This window comes from Apteryx mantelli, unplaced genomic scaffold (genome assembly GCF_036417845.1).
Source record: "Apteryx mantelli isolate bAptMan1 unplaced genomic scaffold, bAptMan1.hap1 HAP1_SCAFFOLD_131, whole genome shotgun sequence".
Classification (NCBI taxonomy): Eukaryota; Metazoa; Chordata; class Aves; order Apterygiformes; family Apterygidae; genus Apteryx; species Apteryx mantelli.
The window spans coordinates 148,527-175,236 of NW_027118486.1; the positions used below are offsets into that span (position 1 = coordinate 148,527).

Genomic DNA, 26,710 nt, shown 5'->3' on the forward strand with positions numbered 1-26,710 from the left:
CTGGAACACTGCCTCTCCAGTAGAGGGTGGACTGATTTAACTCTGCTTTTTATACCTATACTTCTAAATCTGTATACAGAGCATATCAGAGCTGTAGAGAGAAAATAATTTAATTTTGTTCCCTCACTAACCACTCTACTGAGGTCAGTGCAGAGCACAGAGCAGGAATGTTTCAAAAGCTAGTAAGTTTAAAAAAAAAAATTGGATGTTCACATTGCACTTTGTATCTCTACTCCCGCTCCAATCTAAGCTAAATGTCAATAACCATCTTGTTCAAAGGCAGGTCAGAACAGTGGATGAAATACCTATTTTAGCCTAGATGTTACACGGCTTTTTGAAATAGTTTCAACCTGGTGTTTTTCCAGTCACTCAAAAACATCTCCAAAGCTTTAAGACAAATGGGACCTAGTTGGATATTAATCTACAGCAGCTTATAAATAAAGTAGCCGATTAAAACATAGTTTTTGTTTGCAACAATTTTTGTTGTTACAAATATTGTTGCAACAAGTTATTGTTGTTATTCTCCCATATTTTCAACCAGCTTAATGAAAATACAGTAGAACCTCATTGTTTCACACTTGTCACTGGGAGATTCAGTGTACATTTCTTCACTGTGACCATTTGACAACATTCAAGCACTAAGAGTTAAGCTAGGATGATGTACTTCAAGATATGCTCTGTTCTTATCAGTGATGAGTTATAATTCAGCTTTATCTCCTATTCCGGGATGTAAGTGTACTGATATTTAGTAGAAAAAAAGTCATAAAACGAGGCAGCACTGACACTCTCTTTGCTGGAATGTGGACAGATCCTGGGCCTAATTTTAAAGGGTGGCTTCGCAAGATTCTACTGTAATCTACACAAAATGTATAAAACACGGACCATTTCCAGAATAAGGCCACTAATTTTGCCATTGGCAATTAACAGTGAGAAACAGCAGTTAAAACACTCACTTGATTACAGAGGTGTTTTTGAGGCAATAAACTGTGGGAAGAAGTATAAACACACAGTCCTCTCATCCCTCCTCTTTCTTTTCCAGTAGGAGTATAGGTGTCTCTGCTTCCTGTATGTACCTATTCCCCGAGGAGAAATTTCAGTCTGTTTTCTTAGTGGGGAATCTAAACAAGTCCACGCTACATTTAAAGATGGGGACGGCGCTGTAAAACAGTAGCATTACAAGTTTCCCATGAGTCATAGTCATGACAGTCTGATGTCCAGATGCCCAGATTCGATACCAGCGCCCATAAAAAGGGTCCGAGATGGCTGGGCATAACATGTCGTTCAAATTCACTTCTGTGACCTAGGAAATGGACAACAGATTTATAAATTAGTAACATTTTGTGTTGCACTGATTCAGACGCCTAAAATGGTAATTTTCAAATTACCAGAGTAATCAAAAGTGTTTAGCTGGCAATCCTTTGCTCACCATCAGTAGGCCAGCTTTCAGAAGGAAAGCAGATCTGAAGGCAGTTGTGCATTTAAGAGATGGATTTATACACGTGCATAGCTGATTTATACAAGGTTTTGCCACTACTTGTGAAACATGAGATACAAATGGCCGTTAGGATGTGCAATTAAAAGTTTGTATTCAAGTAATTTTATCCATGGGAATCTGAACACTTTGAAAAACTAGTGAGTGTTTTTACTTTGAATGTACCTGCAAACTATCCATGTACTAATGCACATTTACTTACCAATCCCAGAATCTGCAAGATGCTAAAATGATATACGAACATAAGCCCAGTAGACAGAAGAGCCCACCAGAAATTGGAGAGTGGTTCTGGAGTGTCGATGCCTTGAAAAGAAAGGAATACATTAGTATTCAGCTGAATTACTGTGTCCAAACACTCATGGAAAATCCTCTTTTCTCCTCTAGATGTTGGGGTATCTGGTTTTAGCTGATAACCTAGTGACTACTGTTATAGTAATTAATATTTGAGAACCTTACTTCTTACCTGGAGCATCTGGATCAGTTTCTTCCCTCCTTCTGCTCCAACATTAAAACGTACAGTATATTAGCTCATTAAGCTTGCCTATTTTCCACCAACACCAGTGATTTTCACCTCATTTACCTAATTTTTCCTTCTAACACAGAAGTACTAAATGTATCTAAAAGCAGGTTGTTAATCGTACTCAGACACCTGCTCGTTATGGGAGCTATGACTTTAGCATGCACAGAACTAACCCAGGTAGTGGCAATTACTGCGCAGTCCTGTACTGGAGCGTGGCTTGATAGCCATTTCCTATTTTATTGTTGGTTGACATCTATTCAAGTAATTTGCACCAATAATGCATAGGAACAGAAAACCTTTATAAAGTAGTCAATCCATTAGTGACAGACCATGCTCTTAAGTGAAAATTGCTGTGGAGATACTCTCAAATATACCCTATAAACAATTTTATGTTCAGTAGATATCACAGATGCTGTAAAGTATTTGTCCCCCTCAAATGAAGCAGCAGGTACCATAGTATTTTGGGCCTCTCCTCCTGAAAATGAGTTTTGGCAATTTAGTGAAAAAAACACAATGTCACATGATCTAGAGTTTACCAAAGAAGTAAGAATACTCTAAATAAAAGTACCTTCAGATGCAAGACTATTTTTAGAATTAAATAGTCACACATATAGCGAGAACAGAAACAGCTTACAGAGTTGTCAGTCTTACTAACAGACACGTTAATAAGATGTGGGGAAAATATTACTTTCCTTATGACTTTAATAACCTAGGGACACACACACAAAAAAGATGCACACTGTCATGCTGTTCAGACTCTGTAAAAAGCTGTAGACTTTCAGACAACTATAAAAATACACTGTCATTTTTATCTGCCTTTGCCTGCTCTCTGCCCTGTTAGATATTATCAAATGTTGATATGTATATTCATTACTCGATGCCTTGTAGCAGAGATGGGCATATTCATATTACCCTTCACTAGCTAGCACATTCCGCAATAACCATAAAGATTCAATAGACTTCAGCATAGGCTGTACAAGCCTACTGGGGACTGAGAATAACTATGCACATGTGTAGGTAGCTATGACTACTCACTACACTAAAGCTGGTATGAGTATGCCTATGTACGGTATCTTATGAAGGAAAAGGCAAATAACTCCTTTTCCTTGCTTCACCGCATCACCATTCAGTCATGCATGCTCTCTGTTTTAAAACCACCAGAGGACTGCTTTCTCCATCCTTATTGCCCTTTTACAATCCTTTCCTGCGTTTATTTTTCTGTAATTTTGGCTGTCATGCCAGGTAGCTACAGCAAAATCAATGTAATTTAAAGAGAAATTTCTGAAAGTTACAATATTCTTCCCAAAATTACCTGCACTTTACATTCTAAAGCAGTAGAGCTATCCATTGTCCACTGAAAATAACACAGCGGCTCCGTTCCTAGTCAGGAAAGAGCAAGAAGTTGGTTGTATACTTGAATGACAGCACACGTATGCACCCCATATATCAATCGCTCTCACTGTGACTTTAATAAACAACAACATTATTGTAATTTTACCCAAAATACAATTGCATACCATTGCTGTGATTTGATGCAGCCATGACAAAGAGGAGCAGGGAAGCTACTTTGAAAGCATAAGGCAGCTTATAAGAGTTCTTTTCCAGCGGGCGGATGAAGGTCAGAGGAAGTGTCTGAACTACAAGCAAAATCCAAAGTTAAAAGTGAACTTGATATGAATAACGGAGTCCTCTGTAGTTAAAGGGAGAAAATTCAGACTCGTCTAATACTTCTAACATACTTAGCAAGTATGATCTAAGAGCTGGGGGGTATCCTGTTTACAAACTAGTACAGAAAGCTTTACTTAAATAGCAATGATATTAATTAAACTCTGCTACCTGAAAACGTCGGTAAGATGGCAGATACATGATACCACCTGATGTATGGTTTTTCATTACAGATAGTGAGGGAGGAAGCAAGTAGCTTTGGTGTCAGAGCTTAAGCGACCACAGCTCTATTACCAAAGTACCAACTTTAAGTGACCTGGTCAAGCTATACATAAACTTTTGTGCTGCCTCCCCAGCTGTAAAGAAAATGTCATTTGACTTGCAAAGTTTTTAGTGTTGTCTTTGCAGTTTTAGGTGCATTTTTAACCTAGATGCAATATACAAAATAATACTTAAATAAGTTAAGCTATCTAAAACAGCTCCCAGGAACTGGCAGAGTAGTGCTATACCATATTTGTTTTCACATGAACTCACCTGGTTGACATTTACTTATGTTATTTCAGAAGTATTCTATAAAGCCTGAGAACAGATGGTACTAGACTAAAGAGGTAAACATTCAGAAAAGCTAGGATTCAGAGACCTTGATATTTGGGGGACAACTTAGGGGCCTACATTGTTTCACTAGGCAATGTGTAAAACTCTAAAATAGACAAGCGGTCCTAGCTATGAAACAGGCTTGGAGGAAGAAGGCAGTCTTTAAGAGATTAAGTAAATTGCCCAAGATTACAAAGCAGAGCAATGGCATAGTTTGGCTTTGAACCCATGTTTCTCGTATCCAGCTCGAACAATCTAGTCAGAGAATCATGTTTCAGCAGACACTTAGGAGAGCTGTTCAGGTTCTTCCAGCTAAGAATTTTGCACTACTACATCCTCTTTTTTTTCTTGCAAAATTAAAAAAAAAAAAAGTTACTCTCACACTCCACAGACTTCTGATCTCACCAAATAATAGAAAATCCCCCTCGCTTGCTAGACTTCACAATCCTGAAAACAATAGTATGATATTCAGCAGTGTCATTATCCAGACATCGAGGGACAAAAAGGAAACAACGACCTCCACACAGAAACATTTCAGAGCGATCTGGATTCCCACATGTGTTTTGGGATACTAATTTTAAATTCATATCTGGGATATTCTGTGAACATTTCTCATTAGATAAATAATCGCTACAGATTCTACCTCTCTGCAACAGTGCTATTCAACAGATGACTGTTTAACAGGCCAGGGTGATCTACTTTCCTTAGCACACAGTCTGTTAACAATGGCATACAAAAAGGAAAACTGAGATCCAACTGAGAGGTTGTTTGAACGGCCTGCGGTGGGTTTGTCACAAGCTATTTGCTGCTCACATGGGAAATCAATTTCGATATGTAGCGGTGAGCTTCGCCATCTCTCTATTCACTACGAATCACAAGCAGTTCTTATACGGTATGTTAAGCACATTCAAAAAAGTTTAATCCGACTGCCAGTCTGGCACTAATCTCATTCTCAGAAACGCTCATGCCCCAGACAGTTGAGACCATTCCAGATCAGGGGCATCCAAGTAGGCTGTATATTTGCTCTTGTGTTGAAATACATGGTAATGGATATTTCAGTTTAAACTTTATTATTTCAGTAGCGCTGTTGGGAAGGACTTAATATGGATTCAGGAGATTTGGGTTCATCATCTGCTTCTGCAATAAGAACTCATGTGACCTTGGACAAGTCAAATAGTTAATTTTGTCATCTAGGCAATGGAAGTGTGGCTTTAAAATCTAAAGATCAACAAGGAACAGAGACTACATTTCTTTTATACTTTTTCCCCCATGAAGTCTTGTGCTAGTTCTAGTGTCCTTACTAATTATTTATTTTTATTCAAACTTCTCAAAAAATAGGCTTGTGAAAATCTTTACAGAATTTAACAGAAACTAATACTCTTTTGTATTTCCATCTAAGCATAAGGTAGTAGAAAATTACTCTTCTTTTGATTGCAAGCGGAGATTTATTTTTTTCCCCTGCCCAAAATACAACCAAATCAGTTTACTCTCTCCACAGTGTGGACAACCTGGGTTTGAATTGTGAATTTTGCACACCCATCTTAACAAAGAGGATGCTGGAGACTTAGCTCCCCCTGCAGTCTAATATGTCTGAACCATACAACGACGCTGTTTGACACTGAAGTGACACTGATACAGAGGCCTCTGACTAAGCATAAAGGATATTCCTGGAACTTCAGGTACATCTGTTCACACATCAGATTGCTCCATATGCTGGAGATCTCAAACTGTAAGAAGGATTATCACCTGAACTCTACTGCTAAGGAGTAGCCACATATTAACTCTTATTCCATACCATTGTGGAATGATACCATTTGCTCACAGCACAAATATGTGGCTGGCATATTTCACTAACAAGAGACAAACAGAATGATCTCTGAATTACCGTACTTCACTTTTTCTTTGGATCATTTTTTACTTCACTTCACTCAATAGTCAAGAACAAAAAGAAGGTTACAAACTTATAGTATAGTAAGCGCAAAGGATTATAAGTGGCGGCTGCTGCTGTAAAACACAAGAGATTCACCAGAATGAAACAGGCTGAATTTGTTCTGAGCATGTGCTAAATTGTATCCCACTGCTTGGCATCACATCCCTAGGTTGTCAATTGAAGCTACTGAACATCCAGACCATGCATTATGAGCTTCTATTTCCTAAATGAAACAATGCAGCTCTGCTGGACAATGCGGCTGAGGGCACATCAACACTAGAGGGGGACAAAGCATCGCGCTTGAGGAACACGTTCTACATTACCTTCTCGGGGTGATGATTAGAAAACCCCCTGTCGGCGCAATGGTTTAGGATTCCCACACTTACTGCAACAGTACAGTAAAGTGAATGCAAGATAGTAATCCTGTTTGAGCAGACAACAAGCAAGCTAGCCTATTTTACTAATGTGTGCCACTACAATTCATTAGAGCTTCAAAATTCCAAGAAATTATCTAACTAGCTGATTAATATTTACCTGGGATCTAATGATAAAAAGAGATCTTTTCAGCTCAGTTTAAGGTGCAGTACTTCCCAAGAAACATCCAAGAAGGCAAAAGTCTTGAAAACAACATAAGCCTTTGGGCAAAAGACCATCTTTTTATTCCCCTAATTCAGGGCCTGACGCTGTTATCCAGGATGGAACTCCAACATATCACCAGAAGCTATTAAGTAACAACATACAAAAGAGTAATATATACTTCAAGAAAAAGAGCAAAATTTGTGGTAGCCATTAGGCACATCTTGTTCCATTGGGTGGGACGAATTCAACATACAAAGGGCAAAGTGCCAACCTACCTCCTTTCCGCAGCAGATAGATGGGCACAACATAGAGCATCACATGCTGGATGTAGTAAATTTCCATTTCAAATGGGAGCTGAGGAATAAGGAAAACATTTGTAAATATTTTTCATTATTAACACCTGAGTCACAAGGAACCATTTTTAAGAAGGAAAACTGCTCCTCATGCCCCACAAGAATCCCTTCATTTAAGTTCTTCTGTCACCTGTGTATATTAACAAAGTGATGACAGACATTAATGGTCAGTGCTTTGAAAACGCAGCTATCTGTACCCGTCCCATCCTCCTTGCCGCTAACACAATACAGTGCTTCTAGCAGAGAATTCGCAAAATTAGCCAGCAGCACAATAAAGGAGGAATAACATAAGATAACATAAGCTTGCTCTCTTCCTTTTCCTAGTTAGCATAAATTACCAACAACAATGCAAAAAAGCAAAGTAATCAAACACCCCCCCACATGGCAGCAGCCTATTTACAAAAAAAGTTAACTGCTAGCTTGCAAGTGATAGAAGGCTATAAAGCAGATATTTTAAAATCATTGTAATGAAAAATAAGTTATTGCTGGGAGAGCCTGTGCAAAAATTTTCAAAAGACCTGATTTAGCAAACTGCACACATGTGCAAAACTACTGCGCTTCTCTTAAAACCAACAAAATTCAAAATAGACGAATACCAGTCAATCTTCAAGCTGCAGAAGAATGCATATAAACAAGTTACCTGTTAGCAGATGAGCAATACCTGATTTACCACTAACAACTTTTGAGAAATTACTGTTAGACATTTGTCTGTTTAGTTGAATTCATGTTACCTCTCACAGGAGAGGTCAGACAGACTGTGCTAAAATAATACTGTTCTAAAATTAACCTGAACCAGAGCCCAACTAATTCTAATTCTAGCTCTGTACGAGTTAGAAAAAGTAATACACTATATCTGAAAGTTATTCCCATCTCCTGTAAGTGTTTTTGTCTATATCCATTTGTTACAAAAAAAAAAAAAAAAAGGTTCAAACTAGACCATAACACATTTAAAATTGAACAATGGCAGGAAAAATTCAAATTCAAACTTCAGAATCCAAGTTGTTGTTGCAGTTCACTTAAAAGGCTGAAAAGACATACTTTTCTAATATATTTCAGATGTGAAAATTGGACAATACCCTTACTTGAGTCTGAAATCTCACAGGAATAATGCAAAGCCAAATCATTAGCTTTGGTTTAAACGCAGGCTCATTTTAAATGCTAAAATGCTAAAGTGACTCCGGATGCAAGTATTACTATCATGGCTTGTCTGTTCAAAAAAAAAAAAAAAAAACCCAAAACCCCCCCAAAAAAAAAATCTGCATCAGCAGAAGTCAGAGATGGAAACAGTTCAATTTTCTTCCTAAATAAGTCAATAAAGAGCAGGTAAATACTACAGTGATGTTTTAAAGTCTACAATTTTTTTAAATCCAATTTTGAATGTAAAAGCTGTTAAACCCAACAGCTGGATTCCATTAGTCCTGGCATCCCCCAGCTGAATACTTTAAACACTATCAGTGTCCTGATTGCAAACTCCAACATGTTCAGCCAACTCTTGGGAGAGTAAGCTAAAGGATCTTCCATACAAGCTGTTGGGTTAACTTGCTCCAAGTATTCTGTATCAAAACATAAAACCAACCAAGATAATAGTATGCAAAAGCAAGAACTTCACAGAAATCCTGAAGTTTCTTCAATATTAATCTTTCTTTTGTCTCCTGTATTACCTGTTGAAAGACACCTAGGGCAAAATAAGGAAATCAAACAAGAAGATTTGAAAAGAGGCTAACGCAGCTTTAGTAATGGAAAAAAATCCCTGTACCTCTCCCAGCTGGAATACGCACACTTCAGAAACAATAGCTCCTAATAGAAACAATACAACACGAGGCACTCAGTCCCTGCCAAGGAGCCTTCTCTAGGATCCTGTGGTTTCATAAGGGCTTCTGCACTCGCCGAGTTGTGAGGGTCAGTTACACAAACATCACACTCAGGACACTTCTGAGAACAGAGTAACAGTTATTTTGCCGCAGTAGTGTGGACAGTAACTTTTTGTGTAAAACAAAACTACATTTTTTTGCTGTGAAAGATTGATTGTTCTGAAGCCCGGCTAATTATGCAAGTGCATTTCCTGGTATGGAACTGACAACGCAGACTTCTCTGTACAGCCAGGCACTCAAGCTGTACAGCCAGGCTACAATAAAGAGAAAAGAACAAACACAAAAGATTAACTGTAAAGTGGTACAGAACAACTGACTCATCCGGCTCTAAAGGTCTGGTGTGTAAATTGTTTTATCAATAAACACTCATTCACAGATAGCAGATAGGTATCTTGAATGTGCAACAAGAATTTGCAAGTGGAGACAACACAGAAAGGATCACCCGTCAATCCAGGATTTTAAAAACCTCTTCATGAAAACAAATCAGCAGTTTAGAATGTGATCAAGTTTGAGATATCCAAAAATCAAAGCAACACTTATTCACAGAACACAAAGGAGCTCAGAATACTGCCTCCTGAGTTAATTCATCATCAATTCATTTGATGGTATGCAGCTGCAAAGGCCATGAGGATCTAAATCCAGACTCCAACAAACTAAAGTAGACCCTTGCCACAGGCCCCAACAGACGTGTCTTCTCCCATCAGATGCCTTTGGTGGAACACAGCAGCCACTCTCAAGAGCAACAAGGAATTCCCTAGTAACAGACCAATGTCTTGATGGTATATTTCTTTATCCACACCTGTCCCCACATTCAGAAACACTGAATGTTCATTACCAAGATGGACCACTCTGAAATCTGTATATTAATTTTCAATCTGTTTGCTGACTGTTTGCCCTAAACTCCTCTCTCCCTTGCAGGCTGCTAGCATCACTCTTCCTGCATTTCACCTTGTTTCCCTTCTCAGGGCATTAAAACAAATAAAGGTACAAGACAAAATGACAAATCATCCATTTCTTCTACTAACTCATATTCTAGGCTCTTAACAGTCTAAATGAACACAGAGTACAGGCTGCCCTGTTACTCAAGATAATAGGTTCTTTTCCTTTAAAGGTTCCTACTCGAAGAAAAATCTGTTCATTGTCCAGTCACTGGTTTTAACATTGGTATAAAATCGTGCTATGTTCAAAACACAACCTAATACTGACATACACAATTCTTCAAACAGGCATACCATATCCAGAGTACTATGTTAGCATATTTTGAAATAAACATTCAGACTATTCAGTTTTTACGTTTTCTGATGAAATTTTTGTTAGAAGATATATACGGTGTTTTGTTTTTCCAGGAAGAGTTCGGCTCAAAGTAGCCACATCTGCTGCTTGCCCCCACATCAGCCCAGTATGGTGCAGATTCAGAAGTGCCACATTCCCAGGAGACTTGCTAAGGGCTCACTGGAGACGTACCAAGAATAAATAGTGAGCAGGCAGTAAGTTTTCATCCCAGGAACAGGTAAGTTACGTTCAGTGGTCTAGCTAAACTCTTAGCAGCCACTTCTACTGCTTGTGAGACTGCAGAAAAGAGAAACTATGTGATGAAGGATTAGAACTCGTCTCTGTCTTTTATCTGAGCAAGAAAAGTCACAGCCATCAACAGCAGTCCTCTGAGCACGTAAGGGATGCCCTAACTTAAACCAGCTATTGCCCTAAGGAAACAATTAGGTCTTTCCATTGACTGCACTAAGATTTAGAAAAAGCTCTTCAAAACTATAGGCTTCTGGGCTGAACTCTATTCGAAGTGCTGATATTTAGATGCGAGTTCCTCCCTGCCCTGCAAAGTGTGGCAACTAGTGTAAACCCACTTCAACTCAGCAGTTGGTTTTCAGTGGAATAGGAGGTTGCTACTTTGCTCTATTTTCTGAAAGCAGTACTCCTCCCTCTGTTAATTATTTATTCCTTGGTTTTATATTTGCAACAACAGCTCAAGCACCGTGTTGTGCAAGAACTCTCCCTCCACCATCCCCTACAAAGACTGCAGGGTATGACAGAAAAAGGGACAAAAGTCATCCAACTCTGCCCTTTTCTATAGCACACCCAGCAGGAAGGCTAGGTGTCTGCAGGAAACATCAACTGGCATTCTGTACCAGTAGCTTTCCTAGACACAGTCAGTAACCCAGATTCATAACTTATAATTAAGGACTAGTTTCCTAGACAGGGTCAGTAATCCACAAATAAACCACAAGCAGATTTTTAAATTTAACCTGAAAAGCAAACCACAGTATATGGGAAATGGGAGATAGGGGCTGTGTGTGCGCGCGCGTGTGTGTGTGTGTGTGTGTGTGTGTGTATAGCTGTACAATGCAGAAATCATGGGGCAAACAGCTACTAGGCCCATGTAACAGATGTTGGTTACTTCTCAACATACTCAGGATAGCAAATAACTTACTTGGCAGAGGAGAGACAGCTGCCAGAGAAGTTTAGGAGAATGGTCTAAGGACAGACATGGAAGTCTTTAAAAAGAAAAAAAAAATCCAAAACAAAAACACAAGTGGCCTTCAGAAAACAGATTATTTCCAGTCCTGCTAGGACTCATTTCTCAAGCAGACATCCAAACTGGCAAGTAGCCAAGAAGTTGACCAGGGCTCAAGTTACTGTTACACTATTCAGCCAATTTACAGCTCAGGCACCAGTTTGTCCACCTGGCATAGATCAGATAAGGGATTCCCACATACCTGAGTGAGGCAAAAATAAAGATATGCTAATGTTGGCATTAATGTCAACAGCAAAGCCACTTAAAATAAGTGAGTAACAGGGCTGTAGCTAAGTATCAGGCACCCATCCGTGTGACATCTGTGCTAAGGTCTCAACCAGTTTCCCCAGATTTTATTTGCAACAATTCCTTTTCTTATATTTTAGGGGCAGCTTGTTGCATTCAGATTTCCTGCCATACACCTGCTTGTCTGTAACTGATACAAATACATATTGACGAGTGTCATCCCCCCCACCCAAAAAACCCTAATCTCAATTTCAAGTAGGCATCTGCCATCGTCTACACAATCCAGTCAGTAGAGAGAATTATAATATAATCCCTTAAGGTAGCATTAATTGATCAGTTCTATCCAGTTTTATCTAGTTCTCATTTTCAATTAATCCTATGAGGGTGGGCATATATACACAGAGGGAGAGAATCAGAATCTGCATCTGCTACCAAAGGGAAGTGTTAGCATGCACAAGCACAGTCATGAGATTTATAAAGAGAATCTGTTTGTGCTGAAGATTAGTAGAGTTAAGACATGGTGGAACACAGGACTAGGAAAAACACCTTGCTACAGGGATGGAGGGGATCAGAAACATAACAAAACAAGAACAACAACTATATTTTTACTAGTATACAAATGCCAGAAAATCCAGCTAGGGCAAACCCCCAGGATTCCAACTCATGACATACCCAAACGCTGCTAACTTGAGAGGGAATTTTTTTCTTGGCCTGTCACTACAGAGGATGAAGCTGACCAAGAAAGTTAGGAAAATGCAGTTGTTCAATGCACTGCTGAGCTCAACGGTATGCGTTTATTTTAACTTTTATTAGTGTTTTCCTTATTTGACCAGTGCTAGATTTGATGTTTATTGTATCTCATAAAAAGGCATCCCAGTCTCCTGGTCACTCAATCTGATCGTACAAACCAGCTTACATGTAATGACTCTAGGGACACAATCAGGCATCTGTAGAACTGAGTCCAAGATAGAAGATGTCAGTTTGGTACAATCTCTCAAGGTGATGGGAAGCAACAGTCTCCTGTTTCCTTGATCTCACTGATCTCAGAACTCTCTCCCACCTACCTGCCCAGAAGCATGATCTCCCTCCCCCACTTTTAAATGAGTAGTTGGGTCAGGTGTCCAGCTTCTCATGCTCTTACTTTCTGCCAGACACTATCTATTACAACTCTTTACAGATGTAACTAGCTATACAAATTTTTTATATCAACCATGTATACAGTAAAATATATGTCTTAAAATATCACAAAACTGAAATAAAAAGTTGAGGCATAAAATGATGACCATTCCTGACTGAGTCAAAAGCTTTTCAGGAAGGCATTACAAATCAGAGCAGAGGAGCAGAGAGCATGGACAAATTTATTGCGCTTTTTTTCGAACTTCCGACTAAGTGTTAAGAGTTATTCAGTGCTTTCAGGAAAATGTCATTGCAGACAATTGCAATGACAGTTATAGAGCAGAATGCGTGTCTACCAAGAGATAATTTGGGCCAAAGCTGCAGTGCTATAAAACATCACCCATATTATCTTGTGCCAGAAGACACACAGAAAAGAGACCGGCCTAGCAAGCAGCTGTTAAGCCAAAAATATCTTAGAGCTGTATTTATTCCAAAAATATTTTCTCTTGGACATAGTCCTTTGGCTCCTCTACCTCTAGTTAAGGGCAGAATTTTATATAAGTAGTCTGTATTTTTCCTGTTCAATCACTACTGCCCAAATATAAATGAGATCTACTATAATATCAGAGAAAATACAAGCTAATGATTTATTAAAACATTTCAACATTAGTATTTTAACCTTAAAAGGTTACTCCTAAAAATCCGATAGAAATCAGAAAGCTACCTAATTTGAAATATGAAATGAGAAGTATTCGATTATCAAGAAATCATATTTGAATTTTTCATTTAATGCCCTTTCTATTCAGCAGTAACTAGTTTTAGGAAAAACAATTGCAAACTGAAAATAAGCATTTCTAGTATGAAAAAGAATATGTGTAGTTACCAGATTAGGAAGGACAACCTAAATCTTGAAGAAACTCTAGGCTTACGCTACTGAATACACTGAAATCTGAGAACGATGATCAAGCCTTCTGTGCATGTGTGTCTTATGCTGTATGGAAGATTATTTCTAACGTGCAAAAGCCTACAGATGAATGCCATTAATATCCTTTCTCTGGTAACTAAACCATGTCTCAGTGCAAAGTTTCATAGTCTTAAAGAAGGGAAGGAAGAGACCATGTTCAAATCCATAATAAAATCTTCAGTTTTCAGGTCTCCTAGCTACCAGTGTGGCCAATCAACATATCATCCATAAAATTCAATATGGAAGCAGATTTTTATACTTAATCCTACTAAGACTGTCAAGATTTGCAAATGGACAACCACTTGTAAGATCTGCAATGGCAACTTCAGACTCCAGTAATACAGATAAGTAATAATCTTGCTAATAATATAATTAATTCATATGCTATACAGATACAGATATGAACATTTTATCCAGACACCATATATATGTAAGCAGGTAAAGTTAAGAGTGAACACTATCTTAGAAGAAACATTTAAATAACTGCAACAAAAAAAATTCTTGCAAAGAAGTCAAAGGTATCTTTACTTGAAAAAAAATGAGCAAGCATGTGTACATACATACATACGTACCCATATGTGCATGCATAACAGCTCTTAAAAATAATCCTTAGAAATATTTTATCCGGCTCAGATTCAGGACAACTTTTCTTAGCATTAATTCTTGATAGGTTTGAGTATTACTAAGGACACCAACAGGCTAATTTTTCTTCCAGAAGACAGGAATTTTGTGGCAGTTTTGAAAACTTGGAGGAAGAAACCCTGCTGTGCCTAATTTGGGGGGAGAGCAGGTGACAGACACCAACAACACTGGGCATTTTCCAGGCCTGAGGAATCTCCCATACTCACGTGTACCCATTTCTAGTTGTTTTAGTCTCCCACTACAGCATTTTAACCACGGGCCACATGCTTTCCTTGAAGCTGCTTTCAAAGCCATCATGTTCACTGTCAGTTTAAAGATCAAGGTGGAACCGACAAAGAACTTTGTTCCACACTTCCACTCTCCACGTTATTAACTCTCCACATTGATTTATAAGCACAATCACAAAAAATTCCAAGACTAGTATTTTGGATCCATTCTAGTGACCTGTACCAGGAATTTACAGGCTGGTAAAGTGGACTGTGAATTTTCCTAAAACCAAATATATTTACTTAGCATTCACTTTGATCGTAGGAGGGCTGTTACGTGACTTCACTCAGGAAAAAAGCTTATTGATTGAGGTAAATAACTTGAAGCAAAAAATCTAATTCAAACTATAATCTGTAGGACTAATAGCTCCCACCAGGCTGAAATAAAAGACCATATCTATAGCATATTCAAAGGCTTAAATGATGCTGACAGGCATACATCTACTAACAATCTAGCCTGCTTCAGTACCAATAATATCAAAACTTTGGCAGCAGAGATTTCAGCACCAACTATACAACTCGAACCCTGAATATGCCCTTGTATTAGCAGCCTACACAAACTGCATTGCCACATCTTCACTGGTCTTGCTTGCCAAAGTTTCCTAGATTAAACCTACCCTGGTTACGATACGATGCCACGGCTACATTCCTGAATGCACTGCTGCCACCCTACAAAAGAGCTTAGACTTTTGAATTAACCTAATCATGTGAAAGATATAAACTACTTTTTTTCATTAACTTTTTTTCCCCCATAATCAATTTACCCTGTAAAACACAAGGACAAAAGGTAGGGCAGTGTAGCAACCGACCTCCAAAAGAAGTCACGCTTGACAGCTCCATCTCACAACTTAGCCATTCTACAGTCTAACCTTCTTTTTACACTTAAGTTTTATTTATAGTTTTACATGCACCTGCTTGAAAAGAAACTAGTTCTTCAGTTTCAGGCATTCAATACCGTTGTCTCAAACACGGTCAAAATACTTACAAAGAAAAAATTGCATTTCAGAAAGCAGTTTGTTTGCTCCAGCAATGTAGAAGAAACACCTTTTAGATAGCTTTACAAAAAGGACTGGGATGAAGAAAGGCAGCTACTTGCAAGTGTTAGTAATCTGACTACCATATTCAAAGTGGCAAGTTCTTCATAGTAAAAGAAGCAACTCAGTGATAATCTAGTACTTCAGAAAGATCTTAGCAAAAGAGCTAACTTACCTGCTTTGAGTGAAACACTCTCATCCCATCGTTTTCTCAGTGTCTTAGATATCTCTTCAATACACAAATCCAGCAGGTATTTATAGATCACTCAGATTCATTATGCAAACAGTATGTATCCTGCTGAATTTAATTAAGAGGGAGGAAATATTTGCAGAAACAAAGATATGGGAATAAAGAAGTTTTCCATGGCCAGTGAATTTACATGCAGCAAGAAATTTTAACTGTCAGAACTTGCTTAGTATTTTAGAAGTATACCTCCTAAACCAAATCTGTGTCATTTAGCCACCTCTAAAGACAGCTCAAGCAAGGGTCAAGCACGTTTCTAGAGAAAGCATTGTAGAAACACACACAAGAGAAGGAAAGGTATAGTACACTCACCAGACGCGTGTTAACAACAGGAAACAGCAATGCCAAGAGGGCCCCATTTAACATATGCATCTGTAACCTTAGAAGAGAGATGAGACATTATTTTCACAGATTGGAAATGAAATGCAAACTTTTTTATGTAGTATGTCATATGTATATGTTATGTATAGTTATGTAGTATTTTATGTAGTATGTCTTTCATAAACGGTAGCAAGAGATCTGAGAAAATTCTGCTGGCTTGAATTTGAATAAAGCCACTGTTAACTGCAATAACCAGGATAAAAACTCTCTTTAAATAAACATTTAAATAATTTCCTGAAGTAGGACTGCTTTCTAGAATGAACTTTGGATTCCTAGAAGGTTTGGACTGCCTGTTCATATTAATCCTGTTCATGGTCCAGGCTGCTAAATGGTTGAAATTGTGCTGTTCATTTTGCTTTCAGAGCTTAAAATAGATATTTGACGAAGTTTTTACTTCCATCCAACTCCATAAACGTACGTGACATCAAACTAAAGCTTCAGGAATTTGGAAGAAGTCTGATTTTTGAGTCACTTAAATAAAAGAAGAATTATATTTGTCAAGATGCAACAGTGAATCCCAAGAGAAGAACAGGGAAAGAAAGTAGTATTTAACTTACAGTGCTGTATTTCGTACAGCTTTCAGTCCTCTCTCCCTGAACCACTGTTGCATCAGGTGCACACAGAAGTAAGGTCAGAACTGTTTAAGTTTACTTTATATAAGAGAGAAAGTAAGGCATAAAATTCATTATACAACCACTGCCTGTCATAAACTCTATTAAAAATTACAAAGTTTGTAAGTAACTTGGGGGGGGGGAGGAAGAAAAAAGGTATTACAATTTCAAAACAGTTCTTCAAATGTCATTTACACATCAGGACCTCAGAAAACAGAAAGGCTCATTCTGAAGAAGAACAAATACTGCAGCCTCTGCCCTGCAACCAGGCCTTTGCAAATGCATAGTAACTCCAGGATTTCCTAGACACCAGACTTACTTTGCACGCTCTCTGAGATGAAGAGGCACTAGTACTGTATCTCTGTATTCAGCCTACTCCCTGCCCAAATAAGGAGCAGCAGGGAAAAGTTGCAGCCAGACAGTAGCACCTCCAAAACAATTCATGAGGCGTGCCCCCAGCATCATATTTTCCAGGCACTGCCTAGACCAAGACAAGAAAGAGACGAGTGAACTGTCATGGTGGCAACTACAGCCATTCCTGATTATCATTCTGTCTGGGAAGTCCCATGACCCTCCCCACAACATGACTAGTGGTACCCCTATCATGCAATGCACGTGAGAGAGCGCCTTTGAGAACAAGAACTCTAAGACCCTATAGGCACAAACCTGTTAAAAGTATGGGCTGTTTACTGGACTCTACTGCACTAGTCCATTAGACCACTTCCTAAAATTAGTAACGATAAGCAATATTATAGAAAAGATTGCACACATTTGAGAAATAGCCAAATCAGTAAGAATTTGCTTTAACTATTTAACTTATCTCCACATTTTAAAAAATAGACCCATACTGTACATATGGCCTTCCATGAAGATCAGCTACTAGTTTTCAGTGAAGATAATCAGAAAGTACAAGGCACATGACATAAATTAAACAAGCCCATAGGTTAATCTGCAGAAGGACACCTGTGCTCTCATCAACTAATGGATGTTGTTAGTGAGACCAAAGCCACCACCAGTACAAAAGAAACAAGGGTAAGTGGACTCAGCACCCACAATTGAAGCCATGATCCTTTTCAAGGTCTCATCTTTCAGTCCAACCAGTATGTCTTTCTAACTAAGGGCTGGATGCATATCTTAATATTTTATGACTTAAGCCATGATCAACTTCTAAAGCACATCATGCAAGTAGACAGAAATGTAGCAAGGACAAGGCATTACCTGAGAAGAATCATTGCAACCCGGCACGGAGGACAGGCAAGAAAAAAAATCTGAAACATTAGGAAAAAAAAAAAAAAGAAAGAAATTAATGATACAATCTTATTTAAACTCTATTTTGTACATCTTTCTTCCCCAGTTTTGTATGTCACAGATCATTTCTAACTAGAAGGACTGTTTTACAGCAGAGCTGCAAAAGACTAAAAATCATGAACAAATTAAAAGGTCTAACATTACCTACATATACAAGGATTTAAGCAGTATGAGCAGCATCTAGGATTCAGCTTCTGCCAGTTCCTAAGAAGCAAGTCAAACTCTAGTCCATTTGAAATTCTGTCATTATTAAATATATATATATATATATTTAGATATAGATATATCTAACTCTCTCTCAGGGCTTTTTGTAAAGCAGATTACTGTATTACCAATCACTTAGATCTTCAAGAGCTGGGTCCTGCACTGCTGAGGCAAAGGAGAGCTTTGTCATCATAAATGCTTGGTATTCAGCACAGCAGGGACCTTATCATGACCGGAGGATATCTCAGTATCCGTTCTATGGATAACCTTAGTAGTCATCTTTAAATACGCCTGTTGCCTTATTTCCATAGAGTATTTTTGAAGTACTGTTTAAATTTCACCAGTAATTAACTAGCTATTTCCTAAGATGAAAAGTAACATAATGCAGTGTGAGCAGCATATATCTGTTTCTTTTTATAGGCCAGACTCCTGTCATAAATACAACCTGGTTTAAATCTTTATGTAATAAAATATTGTTGATTAGCAACAGTCTCCCATCCAACTTTCAAGGATAACCGTCATCCTTTGATACTGTTGTCCAAACCTCTCACAGCAACTTAAAACACTTCATATCAGCAAGTTTTACTCAGAATACAAAGAAAAAAAATGTGCAAGTGTTCAGTGCTAAATCCTCCCCCCCTCCCCCCACCATTTTTCTTTAATATTGCCCACTACTGGGAGGAAAGGGTGGGGGGGAAAATCCTACCTAGTTTAGTCTGCTCTGTGAGAGAAAGTATTTCAGTGAAAAATGGATCATGCTTTTTTCTTTGTTTCTAAAAGAAGTGCACAATAGATTATTTCATTGTCAGGCTACTAGTCAAATCATTAAATCCCTTCAAGTGAGAATATCTGAAGAACATATCTGCTTTGGGGACAAGTTGGATAAATTCAACAAACATATTTCTTTGAAGTGCTACAGGGCCTACCTGGCCAGGTAACTGATAGATGTTCAAATTAATTACTATCAGGTCATGTACTTGCTACAGCAACAATAGAAAGGTTGAAGCCTGGATCATTCTATTCAGCCCTTGTGTCTAAAAGGGCCTGTTATTACCATATGAATAAATGTGCACATTTCAAATATTTTATTTCCAGTGCAGGTTCCTAATATACAGCCATTTATTTCTCTAATCAACTTGTATGTTTTAATTCAAGTCCATCAGTCTCAATAACAGTTTAGAATGTACACACACTCACAGGAAAAAAAAAATCTTTTTCCTTAGTCGTACAGAACTCTACAGTCTTCTATTCAAAAAGCAAGGCATTTCAACTCATCAAGGAAGGTTAAAGAGTAAGCGAACACAATGGATGCATGATGACAATCTGCTAGTTGAGGCTTTCTTTGCAAAGGCAAAAAAAAAAAAAGTATATACCACAAAATCTTATGTGAGGTCTATATATCACCTTACACATTAAGGCCCATATGGCTTCTGGGAAAAGTGTCCAGCACTTACTAATTACATTTCATTATTCCATCGTTTGATATTTTTGCAACAGACTGTCTACTAACTAGACTAAAGTTCCTTCAGCTGTGGAGTATATCCCTTCTGTGGTGGACCATAAAATTTTCCCTTCTGTGGGGACCATAAAAGTTTTCTACAGGTCTTTTATAATACCTAGTTTTTCCCATGCTCTTTGTATATATTAGTCAAACTTTTTAAACATTCCATGAGATAAGGCACTTAGAGTCCTACTAGTTTATTTGAAGCTTTAAATTCAGGTATCTTATGATTTCCTTACATTCATAAGTATGACAGAAGAGAGGTGTTACATTAGAAGCATTGTTCATACTTAAATGAAGAAAATTCTACTCCTCCAGTACATATTTTATTTTTTCTTTTTATCTCCTACATCTTAAAAAATATATATTTTTTTTTCTCTGTGTACACAAAATAATCAAAACAGAAATGTGTCTTAATCACACCAGTCATTTATTTTTCTGACTGCAGAGCACTCCAATTACTGAACAGCAGAGGAAAAACTAGAGTACAACTCTATGTACCAGCTGAATCTTAGTGTACCAGCTGAATCTCACCATTGTGGTGAAACAATAGCAAGTATTTAAAAAGTATGGTCGTAATAGTTACAAAGATTGAGACGAACACATCAGCCTAATCAAAAATACTTTACTGCCTCAGAGACAGGCAAAAAAGAGAAAAGGATTCACAGCTGCTCATTTTCAGGTCAGCTCTACAGCAACACACACAGTTTCAGGATTTGTGATGGCAAAAGAAATATTTACTATTTTGAGCATGCAAGTCCCTCTGTTATGAGGGATCTTTCAGAAAAATGTGCTTGACTTCCATTTTTGGAAAGGATAGCAGGGAATTTAACTAGAATGTTTATGTTAAAACTTAAAGACAGTGGAATAGATCTTCAAATGTTTCAGCTTTAGCAATTTAATATCAAGCACTCTCTCTCTAAATACCTACTTTCCATGATAAATAAACCTCACCACCTCTTAAAAGGAACGCTTTACAGACCCCTTGTATTAGATTTACAAAAGATTATTTCACAGAGTACATTTAAACATTAGAGAGCATTATCATTCAGCTCACATAGTAATTAGCAGCCTGAAAATATCTCGTTCACAGCAGACACTCATAAGCTCTAACATATTGAGTGTTCACATACTCATCCCGTAATAATATTACATTTCACTTTCATACTGGAAACACCATCCTTAGCCTTTAGGTAGAAAACAGCCAAGTCTTATAAACTGAACAATATCATATTAAGTTAGTGACATGGCTGTGAAGAGTACCCAGCTTCTGTTTTCCTGGTGAAACTCTGAAGGTTTTACTTGCTCAGACTAGCAGAGACAATAGCCCCCATCCTAGCTGATACGTTGCAGACACAAGACAACATCTCTTTTAAAGTACACTGAAGGAGGCTCTTCCACACACGTTTTTATCTGATCATCATTGCATACATTCAAGGCAGAATAGCTAAACTTTCAATTTAGAAAAAAGCTAAAGAAACAACCTCAATATCCCTCCTCATTTTGCCAGATGTGTTACCCATTACATTTTCGCATGTTACAAAGGAAAAGAAGGACAAAAGAATTAACTGGAAGCCCAAAATGTACAAAGTAACATTTTAGAGAGGAAAAATAAGCTATAAAACATCCATTGTTTGACATGCTGAATTCTGGGCACAGTTCTAGTCATTCCCTTCCCTCTCACTTCTATACACACGCCACTGAAAACACAGCAGATTTGGGAAAGGGTTACAGAAGTCAACAAGAACGATCAAAATATATTGAATAGCTTCTATACATGGATCAACTTAACACATCAAGAATCTTCAACCTGAAAAAGATTTTGGGTGATGGGAGTGAGAGAAAGAGAAGATACAAAATCGTGTGTGGTCTTAGGACTTGTTATCCGCGCGTTTCCTTAATGCGGGCACAGCACTGCGAGTCAGGATGCTTGAGAGACAGAAAGCAGCGTTTCAATCTTTCACCAGCACAGGATCAGGAGATTCTGAGATTCTTTTCAAGTAATAAACTACAAAGAAATTCAAAACACTGGTAAATCTGCAAACTGAAGTTCACTTCAAGCCTGAGGACCCAGAATAAAACAGAAGTCAGAAAGCCAGTCAAATTCCTAGTTGCTCTGCAAGGCCATAAATATCGTCCATCCCCATGGGAAATATTTCTGGCATGAAGAACTGCACGACCAGCACTCCCTCTGCACAAGCCCAAATACAAAGGTCACACCAGAACACATGATGGGTCAGCAGGGCTGTTATAAGTTGTAGACTGTAAGGAAGAGGCAGATTGCACTGCCTAACTATTCGTCTACTGAGAGGAGACCTGAAAGAGACTAAACTCATGGTTGCATTGAACCAACCCAAGAATCAGCCTATTCCACATTCCATTTCTTGAGCCATGCACCAAGAAAGAGGAGAAAGCTCCAAGTGATATCTGTAGGTCTGGGACACACTGCAAAGAAGGAAAAGGATATTTTCCCCCCTGCAGTAATATGCTTAAAAATTTTCTAGAGTGAACATATACGTGATCCAGTCATTCAGTACTTGATGGAGTTTCCAAGAAATACCATGTCTGAGTTCCTTAAACATCAGAGATCATTATTTTCTTAAATCTAATTTATTAGTCATCTGCATTACTGTGGTAGGTAGTAGAGCCTGTACGTAAAAGGACTATTCTGAAGACCATATCAAGATAATATTGCATGAGTTCATTCAGGAAAACTCCTGTAATCACAAACAGGATCACATGAGAGACTACAGAGCTGCACAGGGATCAAAAGACAGAAACATCATGACCTAGAGCAAAACGTTTCTTCGTTTGGACTTAGATGCACTGTTCTCTCTACGAAGTAAACAGAACAAAGTCTATAAGGATTCACACCACTGTTAAGTGAGGTCAATGGAACATTTCTTTCCCTTGTGTATCAATCCTCTCCTCCCATGCAAAAAGCACAGAGAGATGAAAGGCAGTCTTCACTATTCCTATGGTAATGTATGAGAGGAGGCATTCTGTAGGACTTCAAAATTACTTTCAACTCTTCATTTGTCAACTAATCCAAAAGGAATATTTTGCAAAGTATGCCTTCCCTACCTTTAATTTCCTGGCAGCATTGGCAAGATAGCGATATGTAGCTATCACAAAGTATTACATTTGCCCTCCACAAATTCCTGCTAAGTTCCTTCCCTTTTAATCACTGGAAGCAAGCATAACCACTCAAAGGAAATAAGGAACTGGGAAAAACAGGTATTTTGTTTTATAAATTCATTTTTAGAGGTCAGAATTTACAAAAAAATTACTCCTTGACATTGCAATAATATCTCTAGGTAGAAGTCAAAAATAACATTCATGGAAAAAAGGCTAGATATCCACTGAAATAAAGTGGTATCTTGCAGCAGGTTTAGGGGCTTTGATTGATTCTATCAGTTTTCCTAGGGGCAAAAATATTAAAATGCATCCACATCTCAGAAGTGTGAAAAAAAATCTAATATTGGAACAAACACCTAAAATTCACAGAAGACCGCAACTTTATGAAACCACAATGAACTATGTTAACATTAACCTGACAGCTCACTTAATACGAACTAATTTTCTAATCTGCATGCACTATGGTAACCCCTAATAGTATTTTCACTTCTTGCACTTTAAAGCATTACTTATGCTGCAATTATCAGATCAATTTTGAGATATCAGAGGTTTCCATTATTTGATTTTTCCAGTTCATACAGAAATAATTTTATTCAAACAATCTTTCACAGTTTGCAAATCTAGACTTCAGCAATGCGCAAGCGCACCAGTATGAGTTGGAAAGAGGTGAAGAACACAGTCAGACACACCTAGTTTTCTATTTTCCATTTAACTGTATTGCCAGATTGGACATGGTAAGAAAGGAAAGGAATTGGGGGGCGGGGGGGGGAGGTTATTTGTTTGTTTGTTTGTTTTTTAATCCAGCGGTGCCTCTTTAGTACATTTGCTATGAATCACTTTTGGTGGAGGGGGAAAAAAAAGGCCATGATGCAAGCAGATTTTCCTAAATCAGCATTATTACAACCCCAGCATACTCAGATGTTGAGAGAAACTCAAACTTCAAGATGTAAATGTCCCAATATGTTGCTGGGCTACTACCTAGAGTAGCTAAAATTTACTACTTTATTTCTGCAGCTCTTGCATAACTTATGTTTTCCATGTTATGGAAACTATTAGGCTCGCTGGCCTCCATAACAGGGTCCGACCCAAGGTTCCTGCTGAGGCAGAAGTTCGAAGTCAGACTGGAGAGAAATAAAATTTAGTGATACACGTGCGGTAATTACAGCTCGAGCTGGGGGCCTCTGAAGAGGGACCCCGAACAAAGAAATCTCTGGGCAATTATACCCTTACAATCTAAATTCCCCACCCCTTAAGAGATAGTTTGGACCAATAGTAATAGTTAGGTCTGGGTTCTTCCCCTTCTTCCTTGGGCCCCTTCATTGTCTCTAGGCAGGCTGTTTCTTTTCTTATCTTCAAGGTTGGCTACTCCTGCTGTCCATGTAACTTCTTTATCCCTCCAGCTTGAACCGGCTCTGGGGCCCCCTTTTACTTATCTAGGTAAAAATTCACAGCCCGAGGCCTAAGGCTTCAGCAAATTTAGCTACTAATGCTAAGCAAGTTATGCTAAGCAATTAATTCTAGACAGCTTCAGTCCAATATTCTCTAACATCCACTTCATTACCAATACTGACTAATTGATTGCACAGCTCTTGTTACCACTTTATGGGCAGCAAGCGTCCTATAGTCCTATGAGCTAACGTTGCATCACTGCTAAGGAATTTACATACCCTACTAATTAAGTTCTGGAACAGCAAGTTAATCGCTGTAAATGTCTTGAATATTTCTGTAAGGAGCTTGGTTTTCCCCTCTTAAAAGGATACCCGTCTTCCTTAGACCTCTGGTACAACAAGAAAAAATGTTACCGTTCCTTTTTCAGGAAATACTCTCCAGGAGTGAAAGTAAGAACTGGCTTGATCTGATATAGCCTAGATCAGTTGCCTCAGATCCTTTGCCTTCTGCAAAGGGAGACTGAGAGTAAGAACTACATTGGTTTGATTTTTATTTGTTATTGCTATTAGACAGATGTTTTTATTATGGCAGCTTTTATGAAAGTCTTTTTGACATTCTTTTATTAATTTTTGAGCTTAAATTTTGTAAATTGTCCAGTGTTGAGGCTAGAGCAGTAGAGAAATTAAACAGAATAATAAAGGAGTTTGGGAGATGTCAAAAATAATTAGTCTCAGTGAAGGTGACTTCTAGATACATGTACAGGACTATTGGAAAATATAGCTCGTATCACAGATATCACAGTTCAATAATTGTTTATGAGTATTTCCATTATTCCAACAGCTACACAAACTGTATATTAAAGTGCATCTGCAAGCTAGACACAAGTCATTAAGTTACACAGTGTATCCACAGGTACTCAGCCAGCCCGGTTATTTCATCCCACAGACAAATGTGACACAGGTAACACTGATTTCCTTACCATTCGGCTTTTAAAATTAGAAAGTCAAAATCAAAATTCTGCACAAGCAGTAATTCATTTCTTCAACAACTTCACAAAACACATTTGCATCCCTGAAAAAAGCTTACCTGAAAAACTTACCTGTGAACTACATAGGTCCTTTAGCAATAGCCTGCTTTCATTAAGTTTGGTGAATTGGTAAATTGGTAAATTTTACCACTACTGTCACTGGAAACAGCATTTTCTATTTTTGAAGCAATAATCAGGTAAAGGTAACTAATGAGAGTTTTTATCTTTTGCCTTTCCAAGCAGGAAGTCTGACATTAGTATTTTCATTTGACTTTTGTTTCTTCAGAGATTTCAGTTCAGCCAGTTAAAAACTAAATCAGTATTAAAATGTTTATATCAATTCTTGACATTTGTACCCTTGCTATGCACTTTTGGTCCACAACTGACTATATAAAAATACTGCTTTGCAAGTATAAAGCTAAAGCAAACTTCCTGGTAATCACACATGGGCCTTACCTGCATCATAGTGACCACGTGACATGGATTCAGCAGGTAAATGACAGTCTTGGTAGCAAACTTGAACCCCACCTCCAGCCCAAAGACAAGACAGAGAGCCACCAGTAGCAGACTTTTGCCCAAGCTCTCCTGCTTAGCCTGGGGCTGCTGTAGCAGATGACCCTCCAGCTCCCTGAAATGCAGCTGCCTCAGCTTCCACAAGGACAGAAGGATCTCCACAAAACCCACACTGAGGAAGACCAAGCTCTCCAGCAGACGCTGCTGCCCGGAGAGAAAGGCAGCACACTCTGGCCCTCCATTGCCAGCAAAGTTGGGGTCCACCCCCCCGTACAGCCAGCCCAGGAGGTTACGGAGGCTGTAACGGGACATGGTGGGATAGCGCCTCTTCTCCTCCCCGTCACTATCTGGCAACAGGTAGGAGCAAGATGGAATCAAAGCCAAAATGCTGTCGGGCTGACGAAACATGAAAGGTAAGGACGTCCCCTCTGTAAACTCCTTCCCTCCCGAGCTTCAGAAGCCAGCAGCCCAGCTCAGAGCAGGGCTAAATTTGGGGGTTTCCTCTTGACGCCAGGACGGTAACTGCAAGCAACAGCCTGCAAGGGGAGAGGAGTTACAGATGAAGGGGGTCACTGAACGGCGCCGCCAGCCCCTC

At 38.5% G+C, this 26,710-nt stretch overlaps 1 protein-coding gene across 1 annotated transcript; it reads right to left on the bottom strand.

Annotated features, from left to right (window-relative positions):
* Positions 1-1,076: 1,076 nt before the first annotated feature.
* Positions 1,077-26,710, bottom strand: LOC136995603 (transmembrane protein 164-like). The gene is made up of 6 exons (XM_067316822.1): positions 26,059-26,710; positions 18,254-18,303; positions 16,356-16,422; positions 7,056-7,134; positions 1,695-1,795; positions 1,077-1,300 (listed from the first exon to the last, which is right to left on the bottom strand). The coding sequence occupies exons 1-6, from the start codon at positions 26,521-26,523 to the stop codon at positions 1,094-1,096; spliced, it is 969 nt and encodes a 322-aa protein (XP_067172923.1). The 5' UTR covers positions 26,524-26,710; the 3' UTR covers positions 1,077-1,093.

Coding starts and splice junctions, on each gene's coding strand:
- LOC136995603 (XM_067316822.1), bottom strand. CDS start 26,523: ATGTTTCGTCAGCCCGACAGCATTTTGGCTTTGATTCCATCTTGCTCC. Junction 18,304..26,058: donor ACGTGGTCACTATGATGCAG/GTAAGGCCCATG, acceptor CTAATGTTTCAG/ATTTTTTTTCTTGCCTGTCC. Junction 7,135..16,355: donor CTGTTGTTAACACGCGTCTG/GTGAGTGTACTA, acceptor CTTATTCCTCAG/CTCCCATTTGAAATGGAAAT.